At 37.6% G+C, this 16710-nt stretch overlaps 1 protein-coding gene across 1 annotated transcript in view; it reads left to right on the top strand.

Annotated features, from left to right (window-relative positions):
• The first annotated feature begins 5113 nt into the window (after positions 1-5113).
• Positions 5114-16710, top strand: part of LOC145983008 (uncharacterized) — a 50805-nt gene continuing 39208 nt past the window's right edge. Inside the window, exon 1 of the mRNA XM_083116288.1 lies at positions 5114-6238. Coding sequence (XP_082972414.1) covers positions 5114-6238 — 1125 coding nt within the window. The remainder of the gene's footprint in view (positions 6239-16710) is intronic.

A 16710-nucleotide genomic window follows, 5' to 3' on the forward strand; every position in this document is an offset into this window, starting at 1 on the left:
CGCTTTTAGCCATCGTCCAGTGTCCTTCTAGATAGCAGGTGAATCGTGACTAGCAAAATATTGAAATCGAAATATGAATTATCCGTTATAACCCCTCCTCCTCTTTTTTTTCTCTCCCCTTCTTTACATGCCCGCTCGATGACATTGAAATAAGCGAAAACACACCGCTATGCTTAAAAAAAAAAAAAAAAAACATCCATTGTACAACTCTATAGGTCGAGGTTCATAAGACTCGTACATCTCATGCGAGGGGCTGCATATCTTGTTTACAGTTTATAGTGGCATCATATTCCTTCACTCAGGAGACTTGCAAAACAGCTCATTACTAGATCTGTTTTGTCGATATGAGAATACTTGCTATCAGTAATAAAATATTTATGCTGTTTAACCTAACAGCTGAGGGGTCCGGGCATTCCACATTTACCTTTGCTAGTGCAATAAATATCAATATTTTTAAATTATGTAATAATTTTTGACATTATATTCATGTCCATTTCCAAAACTAGATTTATATACACAAACAACTCGCTCTTGCAATATATTATCTATTGTGAAAAATTCTCGCATGTTCGCGAAACAGGAAATACACGTCATAGCTTCCGTGAATCGAGCGCAAGGTTACTGGAGCACGCAAAATACCGTATGCCAAAAATTAAATATTCCAAATGCAGGCATCATGCACAAATAGAATAATCGGGTTGAATTTACAGTCTAAAACCACCATGTTCTGGCAGCAAGTATCAAAAACATGTGGTTAGGAGATTTTGATAGGGAGTGAGTGAAATAGTTGTTGCAAGTTACCTTTTAAACCCAGTACATGTGTAGGAATATATTGCGTATAAGCTGTCTCACTCTCTCCATATGTGTGTCAGGTGGTTGTGTCGATTGTTAGTCGTATGTCACAGCTTAACTGTACTAGGTAATATTTTTACATAAGGTAAGTTGGCATACTCTGCGAAGGTATATGTTTCAAGCTTCTAGCTGTAGAGCCTATTTGCAAAGTATAAGTTTGGCTCGTCGAAAGCAACTCAAACAGTGTTGCCAGCTGTAGGTTAATTTTCCCCGTTATACAATTGCAAGAGGTGAGTTGCTTATACCCTATCTGGAAGATGTGTCCATGGCTTATGTCGTAGGTTAATTTAGTTTGCAATAGATCTTGTGTGTTGGCCCTTACAAGTGATATAACTGCCTTTCTGCCTTTGAGTCACCTGTAAGGCTATATGTGGGTGGGCGAGTGAGGTTAGTTTACTTTACAATAGATCGACCTGTCATGCTATGTACTACTTTCTGCTTTTTGAGTTACCTGTAAGACTATATGTGGGTGGGTGAGTGGGGTTAGTTTAGTTCACGATAGATCACACTTTGAATTTGCTCACACTCTCTCTGTCTGTGTGTCAGGTGGTCATGTCGATCGCTAGTTGTATGTTACAGCTTAGCCCGAACTAGGTAATATTAACTATACTTCAAAAAATAAAAAAAATTGTGTGTATCTCATGTCGAACTAGAAATAAAAAAAATCAAACATTAAGCATTCATGCAGATTAATTAAACCGTAAGTTCAAAATTTTGCCCCCCCCCACACAAATCGCATTACATACATACATACATGTGGAAAAACAGAAGTATGCATGTTTTTTTTCGCTACTGTGGCGTTACAAGACCCCCCTGTAAGTAAGACTAATCGGGGCTGGACCTACAGTTTCAAGAACCACTTGTGCGAGTATCGAACCCTTGAATACAAGGCTACCACTGCGCCATAGGGGGGGGAGGCCCAGTGAGAGGGGGTTAGAGAGCTGGAAACATTGACACCGCTATTGCCAGTTAGCATCTTCTTCATCTTATTGCATACTTATCATCTTATAGGAGATTACGCCGTCAACTTGTAACTTGTAGGTTAGCCTCGTCTGTGAAATATCATATGTTTAAAAAACAAGAAGTTTGTGAAGCAACTAGTCAGTGTTGCCAACTCCTAATTGTAGGATAGCTTCGTCTGTAAAAGCACAATTTTCTTAGGGTGGGTTGGCAACACTAAACCCCACTTGATGATGTTGAAACAAGAAAATACATTTACTCGTACCAGCTTTTTTTCTGCGCTGTGAAACATCGTGAGCGCAATAAATAAGACGCGGAACATGGAGAGAAAATTAGTATTAGGTCATAATAGATTACACTGAGGCCCCATTGACAGACGATCTCTGCCTTACAGAAAAACATCATAAAAAAAAACAGCCTTATAGGAAAATATCATAAGTCATTTCAAAAATAAGTCACTAAACACAAACATTTTTTCCCCCTTCACACACCACAGTCGATTTCAAATACCACTACAATACAATTTTGGATCATGAGGAGCAATTTTTACAGAAAAACATCATAGCAGAGACCCAAAACATCGTAGAAGAGGTCGCATTAGGTCGTAGCAGTGGGGGTACATTGTAGAAGATCACACATGAGTTTTAAAAACATCGTATTAGCTCATAGCAGATTACACTGAGAGCAGAAGCCTATTAGGTCGTAGTAGATTACAGTGAGGAAGACGATCGCTGCCTTACCGTAAAAAAAAACAGTCTTATAGGAAAATATCATAAGTTGTTTCAAAAATAGGTCAAAAAACAAGGTTAGCATAAAAGCAAAAATTGCAGAAGGTAAAAAATAGCTAAAAAAATAATACCAGAACTTCTTTCTATCCACTTTTCTCTCATTGTAGGTTAGTTTAGTCCCATAAAAACAGATTACGCTGAGAGCAGAAGCCTATTAGCAGGTCGTAGTAGATTACACTAAGGGATCTTACAGTAAGAGGAGACAGCAACCTTATAGGAAAATATTGTAAGTCATTTCAAAAATAGGTTAAAAAACAAGGTAGCATAAGAGCTACATTTGAAATAGGGATAACATCAGCTCTGGCAATTGTTGAGAAATAGTGACATCAGTTAGCAGCATAGGTAGCAGTAGCCCCAAGACCTACATATTGTTGAATTTGTTAACAACCTGCTGTACAAATAGCATCATGTGTATTGTATACATCAGTAGGGCAGAAAATTAACTTCCATCATCCCAAAACCTATGTATTGTTGAATTCGTGTCATTGCGTCAACATTGATAGCACACGCAGAGAGGAGAGGGAACAAAATTGTAGTTTTTCTAGATGTGTTTGCGTCACAATACAAAAATAATAAGAAGCACCAGCACGCGCATATGCATGTGCAGCACATTGTTCCCGCGAGAGAGGTTTGCAAAAGTCACGATATATATTGGTGTCCAGAACTTGGAAATAATGCGTATTCGCTCACCACTGTTGTCAGTTTTAGGTTTTTCTCTCTTCATCTTACAGCAATATTGGTATCTCTATCTTTTTTAGTTGTAGGTGGGTTGCCAACACAATCTAGTTAATAATACTACATATTATACACACACGCACACACATACTGTGTTGCCATCCATCCATCCATCCCTCTCTCTCTTTTACGGCAGTATATATTTGTTGCCGGTTCTCCTTGCCCAGTGTGTGTATGTTACATCAGTATATAAATTGGCTAAGCCTCAAGCAAGGTAGCCCTTGCCAAGTAAGAAAAAAAGGCTGTAGGTAGGTGTTGGTAATACTGTCGGTTGTTTAACTCTTCCCTCTCTCTCTTTTTCTCCTCTCTCTCTTTTTTTTGTAAAAAAGCTATGGCAAAAATACCAGTAGGTTGGCAAATTGCTTTATGCACTGTAAGGCAGACCTCAAGCAAAGTTGCCAGCTCCTTGCTTTAGGTTAGGTTAGACCAAAATAAAAACCTTGGTGATTTTTTTTGAGTAAAGTGTTGGCAACACTGCAAGCACACAAGATTGCCAGCTCCTTGCTTTAGGTTAGATTAGACCAAAAAAAACATTGGTGATTTTTTCAAGTAAGATGTTGGCCACACTGCGAGAAAATAAGGCTTATGCCTTACAAGAGCAAACCATTAAAACAGGCCTCAAGCAGTGTTGCCAGCTCCTTGCTTTAGGTTAGGTTAGACCCAAAAAAAAAACCTTGGTGATTTTTTCAAGTAAGAAGCTGGCAACACTGCAAGAAAATGAGGCTCGCTTTACGAGAGAAATCCATTAAGGCGAGCCTCACCGAGCCTCATTTTCGGGCGTCGAACCGGGCCACCTATTCTACTGAGTGAAAATGTAGACAATAGATACTACATGTATTTTGCTCATAAACTTGAAGGCTAAATTTACAGAATAAATAGAACAGCTAGAACATTCCTTCATCTGATTTACAGAAAGGCTAATCGGGACTGGACCCACAGTTTAAAGTGGGATTCATATCACTATGTTCCTTCACCGGGTATCGAACCCGGCACCCCTTGATTACAAGGTGACGACGCTACCACTGTACCATCGGGGAGTCCCCATAGAACAAAGTTTCCTTCTACGACGATTATACAGAACTTAGTGCACTTCCTTCATTTGAAATCTATTCTATCAGGCTCAGTATTTCGTTATTACAACCCAAGGAATAGTATTCTCCTTAAATAAGAAATACATAAATAAAAAAAAAGCATTGGAAATAATCTTCAAACGGACGTAAAAAAATCGAATCCAACCATCTGTAGAATGCCTGAGGAAAACAACAAGAATTTTCTCAACAAACGCATATCCGAAATTTCCATAACATTCGAATAATTTCGCAACCCGTGCAAATAATCATGTGGTAAAATCTTGTCGAACATTGAAGAGACCAGGAAAGCTGAGAGAAATAAGAGAAGAAATAGAAAAATATGGAGTGAAAGTGTTAGCATTACAAGAAACACGCTGGAAAGGACAAGGAATGATAACGTCTGGAAAACATATACTGATGTATAGTGGAGGAGAAACTGGTAATAATGGTACAGGTTTCCTAATCCAAAAGTCTATTAAACCAAGTATTATTAACTTTACAGCAATTAATGATAGGATGTGCTCAGTCAGAGTTAGAGCAAAATTCTTCAATATCACAATGTTTTGTGTGTATGCCCCCACAGAAGAAGCAGAGGAGGAGGAGAAAGATGCTTTTTACTCAAAATTAGAAGAAGAAATAAATCATGTACAAAGACACGATGTAAAAATCATATTAGGGGACTTAAACGCCAAAATAGGAAGAGAAGAGATGTACAGAAGCATAATTGGCAAAGAAAGCCTGCATGAAGTAAGCAATGATAACGGAATGAGATTGATAGACTTTGCAAGCAGTAAGGAAATGGTAATTAAAAGTACTTGGCTTCCACGAAAAGACATAAAAAAGGAGACCTGGGTGTCTCCAGACGGCCGCACAAAAAACCAAATAGATCATGTTATAATAGACAGGAGACATGCCACAGATATTATGGAGATCAGTAGTTGTAGAGGTGCTGATGGTGACACAGACCACCGTCTAGTGAGAATCAAATATAGACAGAAAATTGATGTGAAAAGATCAAAAAAGGAAAATAAGAACATGAAACATAATGTAGAGGAACTCAGGAATTCCAGAGTAAGAGAGGAATACCAAGAAAAACTTATGGAGGCACTAGAAACCAAAAAGGATATATGGGAGAAAGGAGAACTAGAATGTAAGTGGGAAATACTAAAAACAGTAATAGGTAAGGCAGCAGAGGATACATTGGGAAAGAAACAAAACAAGAAGAGAGAACAGTGGTTTGATGAAGAATGCTCAATATTAATACAGGAGAGAAACGATGCCAGAAAAAGGATGCTTCAACGGAGAACAAGACAGGTAGTGGAAGAATATAGAGAAAGGAGGAGAGAAGCAGATAAGACATGTAGAGCTAAGAAAAGACAGTTTGAGAGAAATAAAATAGAAGAGTTAGATGAAATGAAAGATAGAAATGAGATACGAAAGTTTTATGAGAGAACAAGAGATCTGAAGAAAGGATACCAACCTAGAGCGGTTTTCTACAAGGATAAAGAAGGAAACCTCATTGGAGACAAAAGAAAGATGATGGAAAGATGGCAGGAGTATTTCTGCGAACTACTTAACGGAACCAATGAGGAGGATAAAGAAGAGGGGAAAAGTGATGAAGAGGAAGAAATAAGTGAGGAAGAGGAGGAAGAGATAATACCAACTTTAAAGGAAGTAAAAGATGCAATAAAGTCTCTAAAGAATAATAAAGCGCCAGGAGAAGATGGCATAGAATCGGAGCTGTTGAAATATGGTGGAGAAAGAGTGAAGAAGGCCATATATGAAGTGATAGAAGAAGTTTGGATAAAAGAAGAAATGCCCAGAGACTGGACAGTAGGAATAATATGCCCGATACATAAGAAAGGGGATAAAGCTAAGTGTGAAAACTACCGCGGAATAACGCTACTGGATGGAACTTATAAAGTATTTGGTAAAATTTTAGCAACACGATTGGAAGATTGGATGGAAAGAATCATGGGAGATTACCAAGCAGGATTTAGAAAAAATCGCTCCACGATGGACCAGATATTTTTACTGCGTCAAGTGTTGGAGAAGTTCTATGAGTATAAAAAAGAACTTCACCAACTATATGTCGATTTTAAACAAGCATACGACAGCTTGGAAAGAAATAAGATCTATAGTATAATGAAAGAGTTTGGGATCCCAAGGAAATTGATAAGACTGACAAAAATGACAATGAAGACAACGGAATGTAAAGTCAGAGTAGAACAGGAAATGACAAACGTGTTTAAAGTAGAGAAAGGACTGAGACAGGGAGATTTACTTTCTACAATACTATTTAATTTAGCATTGGAAAAAGTAATCCGACAACTACCAATCAACCCTGGAGGAACAATATTAAATAGACTAACACAAATAGTAGCATATGCAGATGATGTAGCTTTAATAGCAAGGAGTAAGCAAGCTATGGAAGAGAGTTATCAAGTATTAGAAGAGAAAGCTCAAGAACTAGGACTGGAAGTGAACACAAATAAAACAAAATATATGAAGATGGGAAATCCAGAAAGAGGCAGAAGAGAACCTTACATAATAATAAATGGAAAAGAATATGAAAGGGTGGAAGCCTTTAAATATTTGGGCTCAATAATAACAGCAGATAACAAGACAGCTACAGAAATACAGGAAAGGATAACAAGTGGAAATCGATGCTACTTTTCTTTGCAAAATGTGTTTAAATCTAAAAATGTTAGTAGGAACACAAAAATTAAAATATATACAACAATATTAAGACCCATAGTAATGTATGGTTCAGAAAGTTGGGTGATGTCGGTAAGAGAGGAAGATTGGTTGTTAAGGTGGGAAAGGAAAATATTGAGAAGGATATTTGGAGCGGTAAGAGATAAAGAGGGATGGAGAATGAGAACAAATATGGAAGTACAGGAATTATTTAACCAGCCAGATATTGTAGTGAAGATCAAACAGGGTAGAATACGATGGGCTGGGCATGTTCAGAGGATGGAAGAAGCACGGGTTGTCAAGAAAATATTCAATGGAAAACCGGAAGGGAGAAGGAGAAGAGGTAGGCCCAGGAAACGATGGATAGAGGACGTGGAGGAGGACTTAAGAAGATTAGAAGTCAAGGGATGGAGAAGAAAAGCAGAGGATCGAGACAAATGGAGGGAGGTAGTCAGGAAGGCCAAGGACCTACATGGACTGTAGCGCCGACCAGTAAGTAAGTAAAATCTTGTCGTGGTTCCCTGTAAACACTAAAATCACCAAATTACTTCTCTCCATATTTCACGTATTTTCTCCTCCTCTTTAGCTCTCAGCTGTTCGGAGTGGGATAATGCAAGATTATTTGTTCCTAATTATCTCCTTCTCTTAGTCTTGCTAATATCTTGCACTCCTTAATAACTTTCCCAACAACTACTTATCAATATGTACTGCCATGTTTCCCACAATGTTTTTCCTATTTCCTAATAACATTCACTTCTGTACACCCTTTGATGTAAAAATTAAATAATAATAATAAACCCTATCCGTCGGTCCGTTTATCTTTCCAACCTATAGAGCTGAGACTATGTTTACAAGATAAATCTCGGACTCAGACATTCCACGATCTTTTGGCTCCTCCTTCCACCTTCTCTACCTGCCCTTTTACTTGATGTTATTCAGAATTGTATTAGTATCTGGAGTACTATCGTTACATAAAGTAATTAACCTGGAATAAATTGAAAAACAAAAATGGGGAGTAATTCTGTGTTTCGAAAGAGTATTGAAAATAAGTTTAAGTATTCATTCATTCCTCTCTCTAGAATTGTCTTCTTTTGACTTAATACACGTTTATCAACGTTTCTAATTGAAATACTTTATTCCAAGCAAACAAGTATTTGCAACTGATTAAATATTTTGCTTTTATCTTTTCGAGACATTCGAGACGAGACGAGACTTTTCAAAAGTCCCGTGAGCAACACTATCTGTTTCAATTAATTTTTGGTTGCATTTCTCTCTTCGTAACAAATATTACGGATTTTTTAAATTTAATTTCATCATTAAAGAACTGTATTGCAAGAGAAGTGCCAACAGCTAATACAATTCTTACATCGTTTTTTAAAACAAATGTATATTATTTAACTCTTGTCTTATTTATATAGGGGAGAGTTGCCGAAATTGGACCAGTTGGTACTATTTTGCTTTTGCATCAAAAACAAGACACAGAAAAAGAACGAAATTGTAGGTATGAGAAGCACAAACTATTAGCATTCACTTCATATATGTTATTCAACAAAAAATGCAGGAACCAATATAATAGGGTACAAAAACGAAACTAGTGACATCGGTCCATTTTAGGCAACTGGTTTCCTAACTAAGACCACCGGTTGCTTATGTTGGACCGCTCAAATGCACGTATGTATGTCTACGGTATCTAGACACCTGCAGCACTCACTGCACATCATTGTGGTATTTACTCCACGTTCGCTGCTTGGTACAGCACGTACCTGTGATTTTCCTTTCTCTGCTACAAGTTTTTGTGGACGTTTCTGGACTGTGGTGAAACCTGACTCATTCACGTTGAATATTCGGTCAGCTGTAAAACCAAAAAAACATACCTTCTACTACACTCGTTCAAGCTATTGTCCCCATTATTGTATGCTTCTATAGCCATTTGCAATTCCCTTTCTGTCCATAGCCCATAATTCCGCCGGTCCTATTTGGGAAACACATTGTGGTCCAACATAGGTAATTTTACCCCGTTAATAAAAATATGAGGCTACACGAACATACGAAACTAAACCATAGTTTTATCACATGTAGTTAGTGATTAATGAATGGCACTTTTATAATATACTACTACAAGTATACTACTTGATTACATACCCCTTGTCTACACAAGAGCTTAAGATCCGAAGCACAATAATTGCAACACGAACAATGGAAACACAATAACAGCACTCCTACTTCGTTGACTGACCATTCAATCATTTGTACACTTCGCAACATCTTATTTGACCGCCCCGAAAGAATTCTAAGTCCCGAAATCGTAAACTTAGCAACATTGCACTTCGGCTCCAGCTGAGAGTAGCCAACTTTGAGCAGGTCTTTCCACTAGACGAAAAACGCTGCGGTGATAGGTTTTCAATTTAACACTTTCCATGAACTTAGAAACTATAAACCGCTATTATAATACGCAATCAAACAGAAATAATAAATTGGAAAAAGAACCTTGAAGGATATTTACCATTCTGCTTGCTCGACTTGAAATTTGGGGGGGTTGAAACACTGAATAGAATTTTTCTCCACCTGGAGGAAATTGCCATCAAGTTTGTGTAGAAAGAAGCAAATTTGTGAGGAGTTTATGCGACATTTTATTGACAATACCTTGCATAATATCGAACAGTTCTCAAAAACATATATTTTACACGACTTGTCGAGAAAATGTGCTTGAAACACAGGAAGGTGGGAGTCTTCATAAACGTCAACATGTTTTTAAGGGTATAACGTCATTAAGTTAACGTAGAGTAGTTGGTTAGGCGCTACTATCTTTAATTTTCATCAAGCGTGAAAGGTCGCGGGTTCAAATTAGGGATGGCCAAACGGATCCGGATCCGAAAAATCCGGATCCATTCGGATCCGGATCCGGATCCAAAAGTTACGGATCTGGATCCGGATCCGGATCTGAAAGTTTCGGATCTGGATCCGGATCCGGATCTGAAAGTTTCGGATCTGGATCCGGATCCGAGAGTTCCGGATCCGCGGATCCGGATCCGAAAGTTCCGGATCTGGATCCGGATCCGAGAGTTCCGGATCCGCGGATCCGGATCCGGGTCTGAAAGTTTCGGATCTGGATCCCATTATAATATTACCACACCTTAGTCCTACAAGAATTTTTTTCAAGTGTTGTTCCTAAAATACTTTGCTACGCATCGGCTAACACACTCGTGCACAAATGTCCGAAGTGATTTTGTAAATGCCATTGAAACGAATATGTATTCATTAGAATGTATTGAAATGAAAACACACATAAATGTGAGACATTCCATTCCAGGATGAAACCTTTAACACATATAACAAGATAGAAATGTTATACAAAAATTATACAATTGTTCTACAGTTACAGTTTTACAAATTAAAATAAAACATTATAATTAGAGCCCGGAAGTTTGGCAAAATGCCTCTTTTTATCTATTGCATATATTGATAATTTTTTTTCCGGATATACGTTTCTTATGTTGTTTCGAATGTTTTAGAAGCCTTTTCATTTTGCCTAATTTGCCTATTTGGGACCCCACTGCCTATTTTTAATTATAATGCCTTTTTTGCCCTTTTTTGCCTTTTTCAATGAAATTTGACCATTTTTATAAAAAAATGTGTATATAAATTATTTTTCTCCCAAACAAAAGGTTGTTGGCATTTAGTTTTCTTCCGTTTATTATGTGAATAATTTTCGCCTTATTAAAGTAATATTGAACTCATGCATGTTTCAACATTGCTGAAGGAGAAAAGTGTGAGAAAAAAATGTATTTCATGCTCAGTTAGGATATTGCCTTTCGGTTAACATTCCCTTGTGCATGATTGACTGAAGTGGACAGGTTGATTTCGAACACAAAGAAGATATTTCTGAAATCTCCCTCTCGAACCCGAAAATTTAAGGATGTTGCATCTGAGCTTAGTTTACCTCTGCAATCAGTCTTGACCAGATGGGGAACCTGGATATCAGCAGCTATATATTATGCTAACAACCTTGAAAAAATCAGTGAGGTGATAGATGCTCTTCCAGAAAATGAAGCGGCTTCAATTCGTGAAGTGAAAAAACTCCTGTGCTATTCAAGTTTATTTTTGCACATTATGGTGCATTGCCAGAGACAATTACAATTATAGCATCCATGAAAATCTACGTGGAATCTATGCAGCAGATGATGGAAGTGCCAGGAGAAAAGGGGTGAGCTGTTGCGGAAAAGTGCAAACGGGTAGCGAGTGCAAATGAGTACTTGAAACAATTGAAAACAATTTGTGATATTCTAAAGGTGAAAATGCTGTTACCAAAATGAGTCCAGCTACATTAGCTTGTTTTATGTATGCTCCAATAACTTCTGTCGAAGTAGAAATATCATTTTCTATTATGAAAAACAATCTCTCTGACAGACTACTATCAATGAAACTTGAGAACTTTAAAAAACACCTTGTAGTTATGTGCAATCAAGACGGAGAAAATTGAAATGCTCTTCCCAATGTAGATTTTCACATGTTGCCAGAAATTATAGATAAAAGTAAGTGACTTCCAAATGTGCCTTTTTTGGTTTATTTTGCCTTTTTTTCATTTTTAGTGCCTATTTTCAACATAATAAATGCCTTTTTGCCTGCCTATTTTAACGAAAATAAATGCCTGAACTTCCGGGCTCTAATTATAATATATGCAGTGTTAAATAATTACAAAGTGTAAGACTAACAAGGGAGGTTATCTAAAGGTCCCCCTCCGATTTCCATGAAACTTGGCAGTATAGTGGGGCCCAAAGGAAGAATTACGTGTTTTTTTTGTTTCAGCTAAAAAACGGTTTTAGGGGGCAAAACCCCCTCAAATGTCAAGATGAGGACAAATTGAAGTGAGGATCTGACCCCTGTGTCTTTCCGATTTCCATGAAACTTGGCAGGTGTATAGTGGGGCCCAATGGAAGAAATACGTGTTTTTTTGTTTCAGCTAAAAAACGGTTTTAGGGGGCAAAACCCCCTCAAATGTCAAGATGAGGACAAATTGAAGTGAGGATCGGACCCCTGTGTCCCCCTCCGATTTCCATGATACTTGGTAGGTGTGTGTATAAACGGGCCCAAATGAAGAAATACGTGTTTTTTTTTGTTTCGGCTAAAAAACGATTTTAGGGGGCAACCCCCCCTCAAATGTCAAAATGAGGACAAATTTAAGTGGGCATTTGATTTGTGTGTCCCCCTCCAATTTCCATGAAACTTGGCAGATGTATAGTGGGGACCAAAGGAAGAAATACATGTTGTTGTTTTTTTTGTTTCAGCTAAAAAACGGTTTTACAGGGCGAAACCCACTGAATTGTCAAGATGAGGACAAATTGAAGTGGGGATCTGACCCCTGTGTCCCCCTCAGATTTCCATGAAACTTGGCAGGTGTGTGTATAAACGGGCTCAAATGAAGAAATACGTGTTTTTTTGTTTCGGAAAAAAAATATTTCTAGGGGGCAACCTCCTCTCAAATGTCAAGATGAGGACAAATTGAAGTGGGGATCTGACCCCTGAGTTCCCCTCCGATTTCCATGAAACGTGGCAGGTGTATAGAGGGGCCCGAAGGAAGAATTATGTGTTTTTTTTGTTTGAGCTAAAAACTGTTTCAGGGGGCAAAATCCCCTCAAATGTCAAGATGAGGACAAATTGAAGTAAGGATCTGACCCCTGTTTTCCCCTCCGATTTTCATGAAACTTCGCAGGTGTATAGAGGGGCCCAAAGGAAGAAATACGTGTTTTTTTGTTTCGGCTAAAATACTGTTTTAGGGGGCAAAACCCGCCTCAAATGTCAAGATTAGGACAAATTGCCGTGGGAATGATCTGACCCCTGTGTCCCCCTCCGATTCCCATGAAATTTGACAGGTGTATAGAGAGGCCGTATGCCCCCTGTTTCTTCCTATGCCATATTTACGTGGTTTCGGGGACAGATCCCCACTTCAATTTCTCCTCATCTTGACATTTGAGGGGGGGGCCTCTATACACCTGCCAAGTTTCATGGAAATCGGAGGGGAAGACTTAGACCTCCCTAGTAAGTAAGTGTATTAATTAATTACAAATCGCGCACGCGAGCACACACACCATATATATATATGTGTATGTATATTATATATATATATATGTATATTAGCAGGTAACGATATGTTATAAGCACATTCTTACTTTCCAAAGAAGCGCATGTGGGATGGCAAAACTGATCCTGATCCAAAAGTACCGGATCCGGATCCGAAAGTACCTGATCCGGATCTGAAAGTACCGGATCCGAAGGTTCTGAATCCGGATCCGAAAGTTCTGGATCCGGATCCGGATCCGAATCTGAAAATTCCGGATCCGAAGATCCGGATCCGAAAAATTTTAGGATCCGGATCCTAAGGATCCGGAACCAACCGGATCCGGATTTCGGATCCGCTAGGATCCGGATCTGGCCACCCCCACCCTCTCCTTTTTCTTTTTTTTTGTTTGCTGAACAGATACCGTTGATATTAGAATATTTAAAAAATGAATCCGATGCACACTTGAGGGACGTCCCTTCTGCGCATATTTCCCCTTAGAAGTTGGAGATTTCCAGGATTTAAAGTTAAAACTTTTATTTTTAGTTATTGTTCATATGTTGTGTTAACACACACATCATAATTAATTCACAAATCACATATATGTATTCAGGATGCAAAAATGTGTTTCTTCTTCACTGACACCTGAAATATTGATTATTTGATTCCGATATACTAAAAAAAGATATACAGTTATGTTAAGTAGTGATGTAGTGCAGTACTGTAACGAAGGAGAGCGTTTAATGAGTTCAAATTGCTAAGATTGGTAATTTTATGTCCGTTCCTTCGTAATGACTGTTTTCAATCCCCTCACCACCATCTTACCATGCGTCTAAAACTAATAGTAAATCGTTATTTAATGTAAGTAAATTGTTATTGCGACTAAGGCCGATTCGATAAGAAACTACTAATAGGTATTTATATAGTGAGTGACAAACAAAAAATTCAAAACCTCAGAACGATCGTTAATAAATCACTGCTTTGTATCTAAAATGTTTGTCTTCTTTGAACAGAAAGTACGAGTATCAGATATAACAAACTTTCCGCACTAACTTTGCAATATTCGAAACCACCATTACAGACTTAGCTCTACGTAACTTGATTCTGCGCATTCCACGTGGCATGTGACTTCCTCCTATCATCCAAATAATTTTCTCTTACTATTTCCTTTCCTCTCGTGAAATACAGAGACCAATGTTAACTTCTTAGCACGGTGGATAAACTTTACACCCAACGATATACTCCTGAAAAAAAATCCTGCCTAGGTGGAGAATCGAATGTCATATCAATAATTTCCTCATGGCAATTTTCATGAGGAAGCAAATTCAGATAAAATCGAGAAACGCTGAATGGGAAAAATGATGAACATGTCTATTGGCGTTTTGTCATATTTTGTAAATTGTGTAAAAATTCCGTGTTTTGAACAAGCAATCGTTTAGTTACGAAGTATTTTGTTGTTTGTTTAAAGTAGGAACAGGAGAGCGAAAAGGAGTAATTTGAACCAGACCCCGTTTGACAAGAAACTTCAGCTCTCTTCCAAAGACTGTATGAAAAGAGAGAGGAACGTATGAAATATAAAATATGTGTGAAATTAAAACAATGGAAATCTTGAAAGATAATACTAACGAACTTCAAACTATGAAAAACATATTTTCGTGGTGGAAAACTCCAAGTCATTTTCGAAATATGAACTTGATGTTTTTTATTTATTATGAAGTGGAGATATGGGACTATACGATACCTCAGCAAGAAGAATTTTAAGTAAGCTACCACCAACTTTTTCAATGGTCATAATTACTAATTAGGGTCCGGAAGTTGATGAAAAATCAACCTTTTTTTCTGACCATTAAAAACAATGCTAAACCTGATATCATGTCTGTTTCCCTTCAGTTAGAGCCAGAAAACACTTTCTATTTTACATTTTTTTTTTAATTTTTCGGCCTTGTTTGGCTTTTAGTTTATTTGTCAGTATTTTTAACAGTTTTTGTTGCATTTTTACTTATTTTTGAGGTTTATTTTTCTCCTCCCCTGTTGTTTCGTGCATTTTAAATGCATTTACTAGTAAAACTTACATATTTAGATTTCTTGACATGGTCCTTTTAGCAAATTCACCATGAATCGAAAATACGGTCAATGGAAAAGCATAATATTATTCTTAAATGAAATGTTTGGCAATGGATTAAAATACTTTGTGTGAAGATCTACTTTGAGGTTCTTTTTCTGGACACTATTATCGCTTTAATCTGTAGTTTTAAAGTAAAATTAATCACAATATTAAATGCAATTACACTCTGGTATACGCGAAGCAGAACTGTATTTTCGGATGCTGGCCGACTACAGTATCATAGAGGGCCAACTCTGTAAGGAGATGAATTGGTTGATTTGGTGTTTTAAGTCAACTTTATGCATAGTAAGGCTAATCGGGACTGGACCTACAGTTTAAAGTGGGATCCGAACCGAGTGCATAAAATAACGTAAACCGTCTGGTGTAGGGGAATCGTTTGCTTATGGAATGGAAGGTCATGGGTTCAAATCTACTTTTTTGCAAAATCTTTTTCGGGAAGTAAACGGCTTTGGACGAGAATGCTTACCTACGTTTCTTGGATATTTCAGTTGATATTTATGCGATTTATGTCCAGCATTTCCGGATGCAGAAAGTTGACATGTAAGTTCTTAATATGTGTTAACTTATAACAGCTGAATGAAAGGAAAAGTATTTCCTAAAATCCTGCCAATCACTGAAAGATTAAAAACATTAGTAGAAGCATTACTTGAGGCATGCACAATGGCGACGATTATGGAGTGTGGACGGGCAGATGACCCAGCATTATGCTAAACATTATCTACAAAGGAAAAGAAACTGTCCTTGCCCTCCCCCTCCCCCCACCTTGCCTCATGAGTTTTGAAACCCAATCGCCGCCACTGAGCATGCATCGCATAAATATTGACAGTAATATCATATAATATTATATTACGTTATTAGAACACTTCGTACTCGGTAAATAGAAAGGAAAAATAATAAGGAAAGGGTGGGATTTGAACCTACGATGTTTCGATCTTGACGAAAACAGTAAAAAAACGGAAATGCAGTCATCTAACCAACTACTCTAGGAGATTGCTAACAAAGAGTTCATTAAATCACGTTAATCTCAGTTGAAGCAACATTGTGCCGGAGTTTCGAACCATTTTTCGCCAAGAACCAAGGAAAAGACACACTTTGCAGAATCGTTTGGTGTTGTGCAAGGTATCTTTACTAAACATTTCGCATAAAATCACCATAAAGTCCGGAATTCGTAAATTTGGCAGCATAGCGCTTCAGAGCCAACTAAGAGTAGCCAACTTTGCAACATTTCTTCTTCATGAATGAAAACGCTCGTGATTTTTTTTCATTCTTTCACATTCCATAAAGTAAAGATACCCTAAAGCTGTAATAAAATATATGAGTAGACAAAAAAATGTTAAGTAGAAATACGAATGTTGAAAATATTTCAAGATTCTTCGTTTTGAATTTGAAAATAGGAAAATGTATGTGCATTGTGAAACACTGAACAGT

Source organism: Lepisma saccharinum, unplaced genomic scaffold, assembly GCF_977018435.1.
Source record: "Lepisma saccharinum unplaced genomic scaffold, izLepSacc3.1 HAP1_SCAFFOLD_540, whole genome shotgun sequence".
Taxonomy (NCBI): domain Eukaryota; kingdom Metazoa; phylum Arthropoda; class Insecta; order Zygentoma; family Lepismatidae; genus Lepisma; species Lepisma saccharinum.